The sequence below is a fragment of the Chaetodon auriga genome, chromosome 24 (genome assembly GCF_051107435.1).
Source record: "Chaetodon auriga isolate fChaAug3 chromosome 24, fChaAug3.hap1, whole genome shotgun sequence".
NCBI lineage: Eukaryota > Metazoa > Chordata > Actinopteri > Chaetodontiformes > Chaetodontidae > Chaetodon > Chaetodon auriga.
In genome coordinates this window covers 12644641-12660128 of record NC_135097.1, presented here as the reverse complement: position 1 = coordinate 12660128, position 15488 = coordinate 12644641, and the positions used below count along the sequence as shown (strand labels likewise).

At 43.8% G+C, this 15488-nt stretch overlaps 1 protein-coding gene, 1 long non-coding RNA gene and 1 pseudogene across 5 annotated transcripts; all 3 read right to left on the bottom strand.

The window, feature by feature from the left end:
- Positions 1-702: 702 nt before the first annotated feature.
- Positions 703-10141, bottom strand: rpgrip1 (RPGR interacting protein 1). Of its 4 annotated transcripts, none has more exons than XM_076725681.1 (31): positions 9810-10141; positions 9205-9336; positions 8764-8817; positions 8512-8632; positions 8157-8362; positions 7947-8049; positions 7501-7641; positions 7089-7194; positions 6943-6966; positions 6700-6846; positions 6529-6602; positions 6074-6294; positions 5816-5922; positions 5642-5692; positions 5374-5553; positions 5133-5250; positions 4845-5008; positions 4372-4717; positions 4030-4190; positions 3616-3848; positions 3384-3499; positions 3035-3243; positions 2896-2952; positions 2626-2801; positions 2413-2491; positions 2260-2329; positions 1938-2035; positions 1618-1807; positions 1445-1529; positions 1195-1322; positions 703-1048 (listed from the first exon to the last, which is right to left on the bottom strand). In XM_076725681.1, exons 2-31 carry the CDS (start codon positions 9290-9292, stop codon positions 792-794), a joined length of 4110 nt encoding a protein of 1369 aa, XP_076581796.1. In that variant the 5' UTR covers positions 9293-9336; positions 9810-10141; the 3' UTR covers positions 703-791. The 4 variants fall into 4 exon arrangements, with proteins under 4 accessions (XP_076581796.1, XP_076581799.1, XP_076581797.1 ...); XM_076725684.1 differs by having other exon boundaries at positions 2263-2329; XM_076725682.1 differs by having other exon boundaries at positions 7501-7638.
- A 601-nt stretch (positions 10142-10742) lies between these two features.
- LOC143317004 (E3 ubiquitin-protein ligase TRIM39-like) lies at positions 10743-13779 on the bottom strand (annotated as a pseudogene).
- A 172-nt stretch (positions 13780-13951) lies between these two features.
- On the bottom strand, positions 13952-15469 carry LOC143316703 (uncharacterized). The gene is made up of 3 exons (XR_013076592.1): positions 15413-15469; positions 14984-15063; positions 13952-14804 (listed from the first exon to the last, which is right to left on the bottom strand). It is a non-coding gene; the product is annotated as an uncharacterized LOC143316703 (long non-coding RNA).
- Positions 15470-15488: the final 19 nt, after the last annotated feature.

The window sequence follows — 15488 nt, the reverse complement described above, 5'->3', positions numbered from 1 at the left end:
ATTAGCATTGACATAAGATAATAGAGACTCACCGTTGTTGAATTTAGAGGCAAACTGTAGGTTTATTGAATAGCTGAGGACAAGTACGGACGCTAGCTATCTGACTGTTGTTTTTTAAATCGAGCCAACCCTGTGAGTCGTCACAAGGTCCAGCAAAGAACCAAACCCGCAATGTCCCCACGAAGTGCCTCCACTTTTAAGTCCTTTGACAACCAGGCCAAGCTCACAGTTATGGCAACTGTTTCATTTTGGAGCTTCAACATGAAAGTTTTAACTTATTACTCGACTCTGCGTTCGTGCCACAAACAACAGGTGCCTCCAATTTGATGAGGCTTTAACTGACTGTAGGAAATATCACAATTTTCGCGTGCACTATGAATCACAGTCTCGCGGGGAATTCAAGGGGAATTCAGTTCGTGTATTACACAACGATTGTATAATCATTTTTCAACTTCATTGAAATTGTGCATTAAAAAGCTCTAACTGTAAAAAAAATCAATTCAATTTGCTTAATATTTTGTACCCAGTTTTAAACTTTGTATTAATAATTCTAAGGATATGACACACAATCATACAAACTACACAACACCCAGGAAAACTGCTTACTATAAAATATATTGCCAATCTGATAGAAAGAAAAGATGAATTGGAAAAAGAGGGATTGAAATACATCAAATTCATAAAGACCACAAAAGCCTCACATGCCTTTCAAAAAATGATTCTTTATTTCACTGCTTTTGGAAATGGTGAAGAAGAACACAACCGCTCGGCTCATCTCATGCTAATTGCTTTCAGTAGAAGTCATTGTCGGCATCATTAGAATCTTTCATTTGTATTGGATGTTTTTTCTTCTCCTCCTGTAGCTCCTCCTCTTCCTCCTCTTCCTCCTCCTCCTCCTCCTCTTCTTCCTCTTCTTCATCTGTCTCACCTTCCTTCTTGGTCTCACTTTCCTGGTGAAACTCCTGGTATATCCCAGTTAGAGCTTTCGCTGCTTCCAGAGACACTTTCAGATGTCCAATCACCTCCTTGTCTTCATCCACACTCATAACTGAAGGAAACAGAGACACAGACAGACACAGTTAATGAGAGTGTTGCTTTAAAGTTGTTTTAAGAGCTTATTTTAGTTCAGTGGCATCAAATATGGATGCCAATACCATAAGCAACATTTTCTTTCACAAAAAGCATCACACATACTGTCAATTTGTTGGTCAATGACATCATTTCCTGTCAGGAGCAGTTCCCGTAGGTCCAGAAAAGCATGCCCGACGTCGACGCACTCCTCGTCATCGTCCATCGGCTCACTGACAACTGTGAACTTTAACCTTTAGCCATGACACACAGACATAGACACTTAAATTTCCTGGTTTGGGAGAGAGACATCCACAGATTGCAGAGACATAAAGTGATGTACTGACTACTACTTTAACGTGTATAATGACACTACCTGCCCTGGTTGGGGTCACTGCCCTCCAACATGGTGTAAAGATACTGTCTGAGTGGCGCTGACTGTGAACCATTCACATAAATCACTGAGAAAGACACAAAGAGAGACGTGGAGTTCATAAAGGAGCTTTGGAAAGAACATGATGTAGACACACAAAGCTCACCCACTCTCACCTCGCGTGAAGTTGTAGTGAATCTCTTCACCCTTTCTGGGTTTGCGGAGGGACATGGGTGTTTCTGTTGTCTCCATCGGGACGCCCAGCAGCCGATACTCCACATAAACACGCTGCACTGACTTGTCCATTGCCACGTGAGAGGACGGTTCAAACGTCAGGGACAGAATCTCCACTCTTAGCTTGTCTCCCTGAAACACAGTGAAATTCTGTCGATTTATATCCACAGATGTTAAAATGATAGCAATAGCACGATGTCAAAGCTTAGATATTCCCATTATTCTGTGTCATTCATTTGTTTTCTCACACCCACTCAGTTACCTTTCTCATTTTCCGTTTGGGTGGGATGATGATAATGTCACTTTGTGTGGAACTGGAGGAACTTGAGGACTCCACAGCGTCATTGTCTGCTGCAGCAGCTGCTGTACAGTCATTAAAAGAAATAACATGAGAAGGAATGGATTTATTTCACGTTAAATTCAACTGGCTGAGCTGAAAATGAAGCTTCATATGTGTTCCAAGCATGTTTCGTCGAATAAATGTTCATATTTTGTGAAGTCTGAAGTCTGAAGAATGAGGATTCAAATGACAGAAACTCAAAGCAGGTGTTCAGGCCTATTGTGCGAATGAATACCACTCTTACCACTCTCGCTCCTCTCCTCTTCCTCCTCCTCCTCTTCATGCACTGACACCTGACCCACGGAGGGATGGTCCTGAGACCAAGAAATGATATATGAGCCCATTCACTTCTCAACTGGTGTCTGCAACTTCCAGTCTTGTTTGTGAGAGCTCCTACCTGAGTCCTGGCATCGCTGGCAGAGCTTCTCCTTGACTGTGCAGCGGATGTTTGTCTGGAAGACGTTCCCTCTGAAGACCTTAAATAAGATTACATTTTTTATTCTGTTTTAATGAACACATTAGGAACACATTACTCTGAATGTTTAGCTTGATTTGAAATTTCACATAACTTCATTTAGCTTTTTATATGACAAACAAATCAGCAACTTACTTCCTTGTTAACCAGTGAGAGGGTGTGGTCAGCTGTGGCTCGAGCATCATGTGAGGTGTGCGCTGGTGAGGGTCAGGTGACCTCTTGCTGGATCTCTTCCTGCCTGTGGACTGGCGCGTGGTCAGCTCTGGTTGTACGTTCTGTGAGCTTTTCTGTTTGACAGCTGGAGGCTGAGGCTGTAAACAGAAAGATATGCTCATAAATAAAAGAGCTTTTAGGCTTGGATTATCATGAAACCACGTACTTCATCCGTGACTGTTTATTGCTTACCCAAGCTTTAGTCTCTTTCTGCACTGCTCTGGTTTCTCTTGCCTCATGTAGCTGTGTCTGTGGTGGAGCCACAAATGTACATAAAATACACATACAGTTTCCTCTGGGAAATAATAAGATTATTAATAGATAATATTACCTTCACTCTGGGCTTGGCTATGGGCCTCTGTGATGCTTCAGCCTCCTCTACCCTCCTCTCTTCCCTCTCAGTGCTTTCCGTTACTCTGTCCTGTCTTCCCGGTCTTCCCGGCACGGTGTCCACCGATGGCTGGAAGGGGTACTTCCATTTCATCATGACCCTGACCATGCCCCGAGGTCCACCAGCTGGATCCCTCAGAACATAGTCACCTGACAGGACAGAGAGGAAGAGTGCTGATTGGGTAGCTTGGCTCCAGCTCGTCTGTTTGCTTCCACCTTCATCTAAATGAATGCTTCCTCTATTAAGGGATACACATGATATCATGTAAATGCTTTTCTCTCTCCCTCACCTCTGATCTCCCTGCCTGTGGCCAGGGCTCGCAGTGGGATGGGGGTCTTGGCCAGATAGGCTGGTGGTATCTGGTCATCACTGTCATCAAATACATACACCCACAAACTACTGGACCTGGGCAAGACCAGAGTTGAATGCTGTCAACATTTTACAAAGGCGGGCAATTGACAAGATCTTTAGGATCTGGCCAAAGACTTTAGACTTAAACTTAAACTTTCAGACCGTCATACCTCAGGTAGTGCAACACGTCACTTGTTACTGCTAGTGGGTAGCTGGTGGTGTCATTGAACACCGGGTCAGCGGTGCACGGGGCTGTTTGAGAGACGTGAGGCAGCAGGTCGTAGAACCTGTACGTCAGGTAGGCGTCAGGAAGAACTCCCGGCCAGCGAGAATTAAGACCCACACAACGTTCCAGCATAACCACCAGCTCATTGGGGATCCCCCCACCGTAGTCATGTAACTCCTGTGAGGAGAAGTGTTTTTGTAATTTGGGTGAACTGAGCCTTTAATGGTAGACATATTACTAACAAGTCAGTCTTATACATTGATCACACAAACTATATCGCATAAGCTGAAAGACATCATGATTATTTACAATGTGGAGATACTATTTCAAAACATGATCAATAAATCGCTCTCTTCACCTCATGACCAGCATCTTGCCAGCCAAGAGAGACCTGCACAGGAGTCCTCTGTGTGGCTGTTCTCCTGTCAGCTCCTCTCTCTGGCACAGTGTCTGCGGGCCCTGCAGGATTAAACAGGCGCACCCAGCAATCCACAACACCGACAATTTCACCCTGGGAGCCTTAGACAGAGACAGAGAGGTTGTTAGACATGGATTGATGCTTAATTATAAAATTAATGGAGATGAACACACACAGTGCATTATGTCATAAATAAGAACAATGCAACACGATATGTAGAGTGTGCAGGAAAGGAAGCATCAAATCCAGTACGTTACTTTTTCTTAGTACAACATTAATCACCTGTGATATTGACACATCCACTGATGCGCTCCCCTCTCCTTTCCATGGCACCCATGATGGACAGCTGCCCACTTCCATGTGTCACAAACCGCACCCCTCCCAACGCCTGGTGGAGCTCCACTCTGATCCTTGACCCCTGACCTCCCAGCCTGCCCAGATCTCGGGCTGTGAGAGCATAACGGGACGTGAAGCTGTAGCTGGGTTGGCCGCCTGACACCAGAGGAGTGGAGTGCACCTCAAAGTCCAAGAGGCTGTAGGTGCAGAAGGTCATGATGTCTTTGCCTCCGTGCATTCCTGGACGGATGCTGCCCATAGTACGAAGCCCTGCTGGGGTGAAGGTAGCAGCCTGAAGGGTGCAAAAAAAAAAGAAGAAAAAAAAAAAAAAAAGCATTTTCGAGCTTCATGGGAAACATTCAAATGATTTTGAATGGAAAAACACCGAATTCAGGGACAGCATTTGAGAGTGTTTGGACCTTAAGATGGATCTCCAACAGCGACTCTCCAGCCCTCAGGTGAGAAAAAGACAGATCATCTTCAATGGGCTGTACCACCTCCTGGTCTGCAGCTGGCCAGGTGTACTGTATTGGTATGGTCCGTTTGTAGTTCCTGGGGCTGTATGCTAACTCTTTCAGCTGAGCTTTGCAGTATAAACAGAAAAATGAAGATTTTTGACATTCTGAAGGTTGCACGTCATGGTGGTCATGCGAACAACACTAGGAATTATATTCTCTTGCCTCTACAGAAATGAGTGCGGTTCATACCTTGTAAAGTGTTGATCTGAAGAGCTCTTTTTGATAAAAGCTTGTCTTTCTCAGCCATTCTTCCCCTGCTCTCCTCCCTCTCTCTCTCCATCTTCTGTTTGACTGTGTTCAACTCTTCCTTGGGAAGGAAAGTTTGAATGAAGACAGTTAAATGGGGGAAGAGCAACATTTAAAGAAAGCTGCGGGTAACTCTCACAGTAGTATCAATGCTGAGTACAATCATGTGTTCATGTGCATGTACCTGCAGGTCTTTACTGATATGGTGCTCCAGCAGTAGCAGGTTTCTGGTTTTGTCTAATTCCAGCACAGTCTCAGCATGTGACGCCTGGATGTTCACCAGCTCACTGGGCGAATCCTCCACCTTTCCCTCAGCCCCAGTGAACAGCATCCCCACCCTGCTCTCCTGCTGCATCCTAAATGCCTGTAGTTGGAGGGAAAGCATGCAACAAGGTTTAAAAGCAATACATTTTGTCTTAAGCAGTCTTAACAGAGATGAAAAGTTTGCAAACCTTGATCTGCAAAAGAGTTTCACTGAGCTCCTCAACACTCATGTCAAACTCCTGGAGGAGAGCAGAGAGAGATGATGGAAACCGTGTCAGGATATATCATCAAATAAATAATCCTTTCATATAATAAAGATTTCAGAAGCCAGTGCTTGAGGTGATTAATGAAGTGTTTATGACCTTGGTAACAGAGTCCAGTCTGTCCTGCAGAGCAGAAACCTGCTCTCTGTACTGGAGAACCTCCCGTTCCAGATGCTCTCGTTTGTCTCTCATCGTCACAGAAAACTCTACAAACAGCACAGGACACGTAAATGAATAAACGGGATGCAAACTGGTACTGTTTTATTTTGTTGCTGGAGAGTCTGTTTGCTTTCTCACTGGATGAGTTTGCATTGTCAAACTGCAGCAGATGCAGTGCCAACATGCTGGGACTCCTACCTCGTTCTCGCTCCCTCTGCTCCTCGAGTAGCTCCCTCTCTCGTCTCAGTTTCTCCTTCTCCAGCTCCAGCCTGCCTCTCTCTTCCCTCTCTGCCTGCAGCCTCTCCTCCAGTCTCTGGACGTCCCTGCTGGAGATGCTTTCTCCATGTTTCTCTAAATTCAGGTCCACCTGTCTATGTTTTTCCACCCGGCCATCGTGGCTGCTTTGCACAGACAAAGTACTAAGGAAGAAAAAATGTAAATATAAAAATACAAGGACAAAGGCATTGCCGAATGTTAGGAATGTCCTTTTTCTAAATCTAAAGTCATGTTCTGCTGCTTTTGAATGGCAACTTGCTTCTGCTGTGCATCTCATTTCCAAAAAAGCAACTGTCTCATCCTTCAAGCCTCCTGGTTAATGTGATCTGCAACATCAGTGATTGTTTTGTAAAGCTTAGGGGACTTTAAACTCTTACTTCTCCAGTAGAGTGTCATAGTTTTCTTTTATCAGATCCCTCTCTCCCTCCAGGTCTGATATCCTCTCCTGAAGCTGGAAGAGAAAGAATACTTTTATTTTTTTTAAAAGCATCACATGATGTCTTCTTAGTCTGGACTTGTACATGCAGATACAGACACAGATGCGATACCTTGTCCAGAGCCTGCAGAGACAGGGTAGAGGTGTTTAGTTGTCCCTCCAGTGCCAGAGCTCTCTGTCTCTCCTGTTTCAGCTGCTCAGTCAGCTCCTCCACTTTCTCCAGCAGAGCTCCCTGGCTTTCCCTCAGCGACCTCTGACTCTGGGGTGAACACATGACACAATCGAAATCAATGTGATATCTGAGTAAAGTATCAGACTACTTGTTTGACTAGTTTCCTGTCAAACGGGCATTTACCTCTTCCAGCTGATTCTCGTATGCCTGGAAGGGAGGAAGAAAGAAAAAAAGAGGACAAATAAGTGCACAGATATAAGTCTAAACGACTACACTGAACATGAATTCTTAAGCTGATGTAATCAAATCATAAAATAAAAAACAAGGACCTCTTGCAGGTTGTTGAACTTCTCCTGGGTGACTCTCAGGGCAGTGCTCTTGTCAGAAAGCTGCTTTTGTAGGCGGATCAGATCCACGTTCTCTCTGATGGTTATTCTGACAGAGAGATGGACAGAATTCATTGTATTTGTTGAAGCTGCAATGAGAGTGGCTCGTGATGGAAAAAACACGCGAATGTCCGTCCTGTGAAGAAAACTACTGCTACTTCACAGGCATTTGACTTACTGTATAAATGCAGGCTTGAAAATCTATATAGCAAAGTACACTAAAATGTATTCAATTGAAACCTAATTTAAAAACATATTCAACACAAACAAATGCACTGCACCCTTCCACTGGCTGCAGTAGTAGCCATTAAATTAGTATTAGTAATATTAGCAGTTGTATTTCTGCTCTAACCACCTGTGTCGGTCAGCCTGTTGCTTCCTGATCTCTCGCGCAGTTCCCTCCATCTCTTTCTCTTTGTCTCTCAGCGTGTCTCTGAGCGCCTGGGCAGTCAGCTCCAGCTCCGCAATCCTCACATGATCTGTCACACTGGACCTGCTGGGAGGGGGAGATGAGGAGGCGCAGAGGGAGGTCAGGGTGGAGTCATGACAGGGGTTGCGAGTACGGGTGGGATAGAGGAGAAAGAAGGGAAGAAGAGAAAAGAAAAGTGAGAAAGTAGAGCGCTGAACGGAACAAATGCAGTTCCCTAACATGATTTATTTTGTTAATTATAATACACACTAGCTGAGCAGGAAGGGTTGTTTACAAATGAATGTCTTTATAGCATAATGATTACCACCATTTGTGGGTAGTGGCAGATTAATTTCTATTCCATTATGCTCAATGTTCCATCACACACTTACAGTCTCTCTATCTCTGTCCTGGTGTCTTCCAACATTGGGCCATAGCGGGGCGGGGCAGTCTGTGCTGCCCTCCTGACTCCGCCCTCCACTTCCATACTTTTACCTAACAAGAAGAAGAAGAAGAAGAAAAAGAAGAAGACAGGGAGGAGGGTCAGAGATGGAAGAGACAGTATGCGCCCTGGCTTCATTCATGTGTTATATTTTTCACACCTTTGTGTAACTTGTATGGCGTGCGCCCCCCAAGGTCCATGATGTGCTGCTTGGCCAGGCTGAGTTTGTTCTGCAGCGCCCCTTTCTGGCTCTCCAGCATAGCCACACGGGCTTCCAGCTCCTGCATGGTGTCCTCCATGTCCCTCTCCTTCATACCGCTGGACCCAGGACGGGCTTGGCGAAGACGCATCAGTCTGGTGGACATCCTGGGGCGAGGAGGAGGAGGTTAAATCAGCCATATTATGGGACTTTTTCATATATCTCTTTATTCTGCACACCCTGGCTGTAACAGAACTGATTATTCCAGCTGCTCTGAGATGCCACGTTGATATCTGGTGTTCAGTACAGTCATTACCTGCGTAGCCTCTGCTCCTGAGTACGTGTGTGTTGTCTTAGCACGCTGTTTTCCTCTTGCAGTCTGAGACACAGGTCCTCCAGGTGCTCTCTGGGAAACCGAAACAGGCGCTGAGGATCTGCTGAAGAGACAGACAGACGGAGAGATAGATGTTTATATAATCCCACGAAAGGTACATTTGTATCCCTTTGATTGAAAGTCTGAGGATTTGACTTGAAATCTGAAAGGATGAGTTTTGTAAAGAGCTTTTACCTTTTGTCTTCATGATATGATGCTTCTTCCATGGCTTCACATCACGCAGAGTATCTGGAGGAAAACAGCAGGAAGGCCACGAACAAGCATGGGTGAGGAGGCTTGGGATACTAAAGGTGACTGCACAGCAGATGGTTTCTCACCTGAAGTAGTGCCATTATAAGACTGTCTACACCACCAAACTAAGCTCATGACAGTCAATGGTTAAAATGTCTACCAAGAGCCTGGTGTCACTGAATAAAGAGCAATCCAAAGTTTCAAAGATCACTTGGCAGTTCATTTTTAATGTCTATTTTGTCATAACTTAGATTAAAATTAAGTAATGGGCCTGTATATCAAACATCTGGTGAATGTCATCTACCCTTGATATTAGGTGTTGATCAATGGAACAGTTAAAGTACATGTCCACACATATAAGGGCGTAAGATTATGCACACAAACCTGGCGCAGTTGGCATCAGTCCCCCCCTCATCAGTCCCACATCTCTGACTGGGAGATCCCCGGCTGTCTCATCCACCACTGGTGACATCACGCCTCTGCACTCAGACTCAGCCAATCAGACAGCTTCAGTCTCTGAAATGTCACAACAGCAAGCTTGCATTGATATCTACTGCTGGCTCACTGGTTCCAATCCAGGTGATGCTCCAAACTGGAATGTGCACTAAAAATGGTGAAAGGACAGGCTCATAGCACTGCAGCACAACAGAGAAACCAAAAAAGCATGAATCGATGTGACCACGACTTTAATTTTGGTCTCAAAAAAAATCACCCCCCTCCGAGCGTTTTGACATTACAGCGAATGAATCTAATCTGATCTGATTGGAGATGCTGTCATCCCCAACACTTGAAGATTCACTGTACATTTCTAATGAAGAAGGCCAAAATGTGTCAATTAACAAAATCTTGTACCAATTATTTACTGTTTTAAAGTCTACCTTGCTGCAGAATTATCTCATCAGGAATATCACTGGTTTGCATTTTGACATTCCCTCCCTCAGAGGCAGACATCAACAATGAACACGATCTTAACAAAATAAATGACTTACCCTTGCCTGTTCGCCATCCAAAGAAGTTTTGCCTCCGGTACAGAAATGTGTCGTGTTCTGGCTTCAGTCGAGTGTTCATTGTAACCTGTTGGCTCTCTATGTCTCCGCCCTGTGCTTGGATGATATCAGTTTTAATCCCTCTTCATCCCTTCCTCCTTCCCTCTTTCCCAACTCCTTTTAATTCTCTCTCGACAGATATGTTCCTTAATTATGCTTTAAGAAACCCAGAACAGTGTGAAATGATGACATGCAATAGCTGTGCGCTTGTGTGCATGCATGTAGTTCAGTGACATACTTGTGTGTGTGCAGTATGTGTGTGTTTAATGCCTCCTCCCAAGACTCAATCCTGAAGTCTGTCTCAGTGCTCCATCTGCCTTGAGGCTAATCCCATCTCTGCGCTAATCTGATTAGCAACCATCGGGTCGCACAATCTAAAACATGGTCTGAAGTCAGTTCTGTGGTTAGTCTGCAGTGGCTGAGATTAGCTTTTATTGGAGTGAAGCTGGTCTAAGATCTGTGCACTGGGCGTTAAAATTCAACTCTGCATTAGTGAGGGGAAGAAGAAAAAGGAGGAGGAGGAGGAGAGGTGAGCATATACAGCCCATAAGAGATCTTAAAGTTATTGAGGGAGGGGGGCAAATCAGAAAAAATGTGTGATCCATGTGCGAAAGTTGTTTTTGTTGTGAATGGATCCTCAAATAATTCGTCCTTTAATATAACAAAGATTTCCGAAGACAGTGTTTGAGCTGACACATAATGAAGTATTTATTGTGGCCTCCAGTTTGTACAGTTTCACTCCAAAATTATTTGTGATTTAAGATAAAGACCATTTATAATTCTAGATGAACTGCAGGCATTTCAGTCAAAACAGACAAAACAGTGGACAGTTTTACCAATTATCGTGAAAACCTGACCCTGTATATACATTTCACATCATATTGTAATGCCATCTAAATCCCCCCCTTCACTGACTGCACTGACAGGGCGGATGATAAGTGGTGATTTGTTGCTGTCCGTCTGACTCATATCTGGGTTAAAAAAGGGAAACATGGCTTCAGTGAATTGGAAGTGTGTAAAGGAATAAATGTGCGACTTGGCCTCTGCATCATAGAAGGACACCACCCCGTCCTCATAATCCAAAAACACCCCAACAACTCGAGGCCTCTGAGAGAGACACAGCAGCTGCGCCAGTCCCGCACATGCCCGGTACTCATAGACCTGCCTCAAACAAATAGTCCAATAACCGTCCTCTGGACTCAGTGTGACCACACCCTTCCTGCTGACTGCCTCTCGAGCCACACCTAAGTCCCACGCTGTTTTGTCTCCCACGTCTACCTCCCAGTAGTGCCGCCCTGTGGTGAAACCCTGCGTAACAAGAGAGGCTCAGGTCAGGCCGACTGTTTGTTTATCAGAGAGTGAAACAGAAAAACAAGGCATCCCTCCAGGGATGAACACGTACAAAATGCATCTTTATTTACCCTGGTAGCAAGGACACATGGTGCTGTGTCAAAACGCTCTGGTGTGTCCACCAGGTTCTGTTCAACATCTCCATCCCTGACCTGTCTCCCATCCTCTGATAGAACCAGCCAAGGGTTGGCTGTCCTGGGGTCCAAATGGACATCAGCTGATAGACAGACATAGTGTACATGGAAGTTTAACTTAAATTAAATTATTACTAATTAATTTATTCTTTTTTCTTTGTGGTTTCCAATAGTTGAAGCATCCAGAAAGATACAAATACTTGATGAAAAGTAATAAAATCAGAGTAATATCCAGTTACATGCAATTAAAGAGATTAAATGGCATTTTTCAGGTGCAACTGTACCTGCGTACTGCTGCATCTTCTCATGCTCTGCAAGTTGATAAGAACATATCATGGAAAATGAAACAACGGTCATGTAACCAATCTGTGATCACGACATGCTGAGAAAAAAAATCTCTTTAGAAGTTGACCTTGAATGGAAAGCTTCTTCAAAGCTGACTGAAGCTGCTCTTCAATATTGGCCACTGCTCTCCTTACAGTCCCCAAACATGTGTCTGAATGGACAGTGATGTCTGAACAGACACTGGCATATGGAGGACATCTCTGAGCTGGAAACCTCTGAAACAGAGAAGTCAAATGAGAGACAAATGACTTTCAAGCAGAGAAGGCAAGAGGAATTAAGATAAAAGCAACTAACTAGCAAACTCCACTTCAGCCCTTCTTTTTATGAATGCTCTTTGGCATCTCTGTTTCTGCTGTGGATTCGTCCCTGATTGTCCATTAAATGTCTTGCTGTGAGATGAGTCCTGACCTGCAGAAGATGGAGGTGATCCTCAGTGTGAGAAAGCTGCTCCATCTCACTCCTTTTTCTCTCCAGCTCAGTGATTTCCAGCTGCAGCTCTCTGATGAGCCTCTCCGCCCTCTGCTCTGCTGCTGCCTGCTTCCTCTGGATCACCTCCACCACCTCAGCCCGACTTCTCTCCATGACACGAAGCAGAGTGGAGAAGACCTCCATGCTTTCCACTAAGTCCCTCTTTGAGTTTTCCTGCAGACAATTGATAGTGAAAAAAAATAAGGTTTTGCTTAATGTTGCTTCACACAGGTGTTGGAGCCTCACTGTGAACTTATGTGAGCTCACTTTGCTGAGCTCCACAGAGTGTTTGATCTCCTCCACTCTCTGCAGTCTGTCGTGGATCATCTGCTGAATATCAGCCTCCATCCTTTTCATCTCATCCTGGACATCAGAGAGGAATAAAAACCAAAGCTGGAATCAGAGTCCACAGGCTGACAGTGTATTTAATGGAATGACGGTGCATTGATGATGAGGAGTTCAGGACCTCACCTTCTTCTCCTGACTCTCTCGCTCCACAGGGACGGTGTCGTGGCTTTGGTGATCGGTCTCGGTGCACAGCACACAAACGAAGCTCTGGTCGCTCCTGCAGAACAGCTCCAGGAGCCTTTGGTGTCTTTTACAAATCCGGCTCTCCAGCATTGCCACAGGTTCAATCAGCTTGTGAATCTTTAAGGTGGCAACTCTCAGGTGGGGCTCAAGGTGACTCTCACAATATGAGGTCAGACACACAAGGCAGGACTTCAGGGCCTTTGATTGCTTTTCCACGCACACATCACAACATATAAATCTTCCTGCCTTTGACATCATGCCGCTCTGCCTTCTCATTCGGATCTGCTCTGACATTTCCTTAGCAAAGGAGTTTTCGCAAAGCTCAGGGCGGCCCTCAAAGACAGTCTGACATTTGGGACAGCTGATGGCGAGGCTGTCATCCCAGTGTGATGTAATGCAGGTGAAGCAGAAGCTGTGACCGCAGGGGGTGGAGACGGGCTCAGAGAACACATCCTGACAGATGCAACACTGAAACTGCACCTCTGACAGGAGAACGCTGGGGGAGGCCATGACCTCAGAAATAATGAAAGAACATCAGTGTTCACTGATTGTCAACGAGAGATTAATCATTTACATTCTGAGTCGAAGAGGAAATGTGCAGTCTGTAAAATAAAGGCACTTAAAAAACATGCAGTATAGGCCACAGAATTCTCAAATATTTCCTGTTTATTGTCTTAATGTGGACACTATAGGTGCTTTTATTAGACTGAGAAACATCTGAACTTCTGCATCATTAGCTTTAAACACTTCAAAGCTATCTGATGGCCAAAGTCCAGCTGCACGGTCACATGACTCAGCCTGTCACTCTGCAAACTTAGCTTGAAACATAGATAAATATGTAAATTAAAAGACTAACATGCATGTTCCTTCATCCTGCTAGTGTATTGTTTCTGTTTAATCCAAATGCTGACATGTACCATCTGTTGTTTCATCTGGGTCTTACCTTGTTGCTGAATGTGAAACGTGACCTCTGAGGAAGCGAAGCAAAGCACTGGGGCTGCAGTTGTGAAGCCAAAGTCTTCCCTGTTTTGCTGTTGCCACTCCCTCTGGGATGTTTTTGTCCTCCAAAGCTTTTCAGCTACCATGTTATTCCAAAGTGGGAGGAGTAATGTCGAGATCGGGTGTCTAAATGGGTTTGTACTGTGTAGTTAAGTCTTCATATTGTACTATATAATGGTATTGTATTGTAGTGTTTTGGATTGGATTGAGCAACAACAAAAGAGCATTTGAATAAAGCTCAGTCACATTCATCACTTCACCATTTAAAGGCTCTTTACTATCAATGAACAGAAACATACTCAGTATATTCACACACATTATCACAACACTGTAAAGATAAAATCTAAACACTGACAAACAAAAATACACACAGCTTTAATCAGTTTATAAGATATTTAAAATATAACAGGAAATATGAGGTAACAGTTGCAGTTCCAATTGCTTTGGAACTGATTCCTGCTACTATCGCAGCTGAAGTGCACACAGTTTTATCAAAAACCTCATATCAAAAGAAAATAACAAATTAAACATAATACAAATCTTGAGTCAAGTGACCTCTGCTTGACTGCTATTACAACATGCCCGAAATCCAGACAGCACACTTGTGACAAAGTGACAAAAGGAAATGCACCACCAGTCTGCACACGACACTAGTATCCCACAATGCATTGCTCAAAGGGAATGGAAGCACGATTCACAGCAGGTTTCAAAATGTGAGACAGCTCCAAAAAAATCTTCAGAGACAAATTTTGCTTTCTCTTTGCGAAAGTTGAAATAGTCGTGCATTCGAAAGTTGAACATGTATCATTAACAGCTGCATTTACAGCATTACAACAGTACAAACTGGGAATTTGAATTATTTCGTATGGTAAAAGGAGGGAATAAGATGATTTGGGAAGTACAATGTCTTATTTGAGGAAAATTCTGTATTTCACAGGAATCTAATAAAACCAATTTTCCATTTGCTTCAAAGAAAGCAGTTCAGAATGTTTTTGCATTTCAGATCCATTCTCCTCCATTTCATCCTGTTTTTCCCCCGCTGATCTCATGACTCAACAGAGCGAACCTTCAGGGACAACACCTGTGGCGAAAATCCATATATTCTGAGGAGCTAGAAAGAGCACAACACACACACACACACACACACACACACACACACACACACACACACACAACAGAAAGAAAACTGTTAATACTGAACAGAATAATTTCGAGATAATTTGAATTTAAAGTGAATACAAACCAGTCATGGCATTGAAAAAAATGAACTGAAACAGCGGTTAGTCTCACCTCCTCCAACGCAGACTGAATGTCCAATTCTGACAACGGAATAGATGTCCTTAATCTCATGTTCACTCCAAGAACATAAACTGTTGACATAAAAACACAATACGTTACATCCAACGACACACAATATTGTAAATGGATGTTTTCTTTTAATATAGCCAGGCATTTAACATGATTTAAAATAACCATAAATATGGTGCTTACATCCACTTATACTATGAGTTATTATAACTTACATAACAACGATTGACACAACAATTATTCTCACAAAAATTTATGAAACATGTCGTGATTTGTCTATAGCTTGACCAAAGCAGACATGTATTTTCTGTACACAATCCGACTTTAAAAACTTGTTAAATCATGTTAAAATTTGATGTGTTTAAGGAGGAACTGATTCTCCGGTTTTATAGAATGACTGCTTGTACTTACAAGGCTCTTTGGTAGAGGAGGAGTCAGAGAGGTTTTGGCAAGGTGGTGTTTGTTCACATAGAAAGCAGAATATGTA

Excerpts from the sequence above, each read along its gene's own strand:
- rpgrip1 (XM_076725681.1), bottom strand. The coding sequence starts at position 9,292 with ATGTCACCAGTGGTGGATGAGACAGCCGGGGATCTCCCAGTCAGAGAT. Across the intron at positions 6,967-7,088 it reads AGTTCAACAACCTGCAAGAG|GCATACGAGAATCAGCTGGA; the intron begins GTCCTTGTTTTT and ends CCTCCCTTCCAG. Across the intron at positions 5,693-5,815 it reads GACTGGACTCTGTTACCAAG|GAGTTTGACATGAGTGTTGA; the intron begins GTCATAAACACT and ends GCTCTCCTCCAG.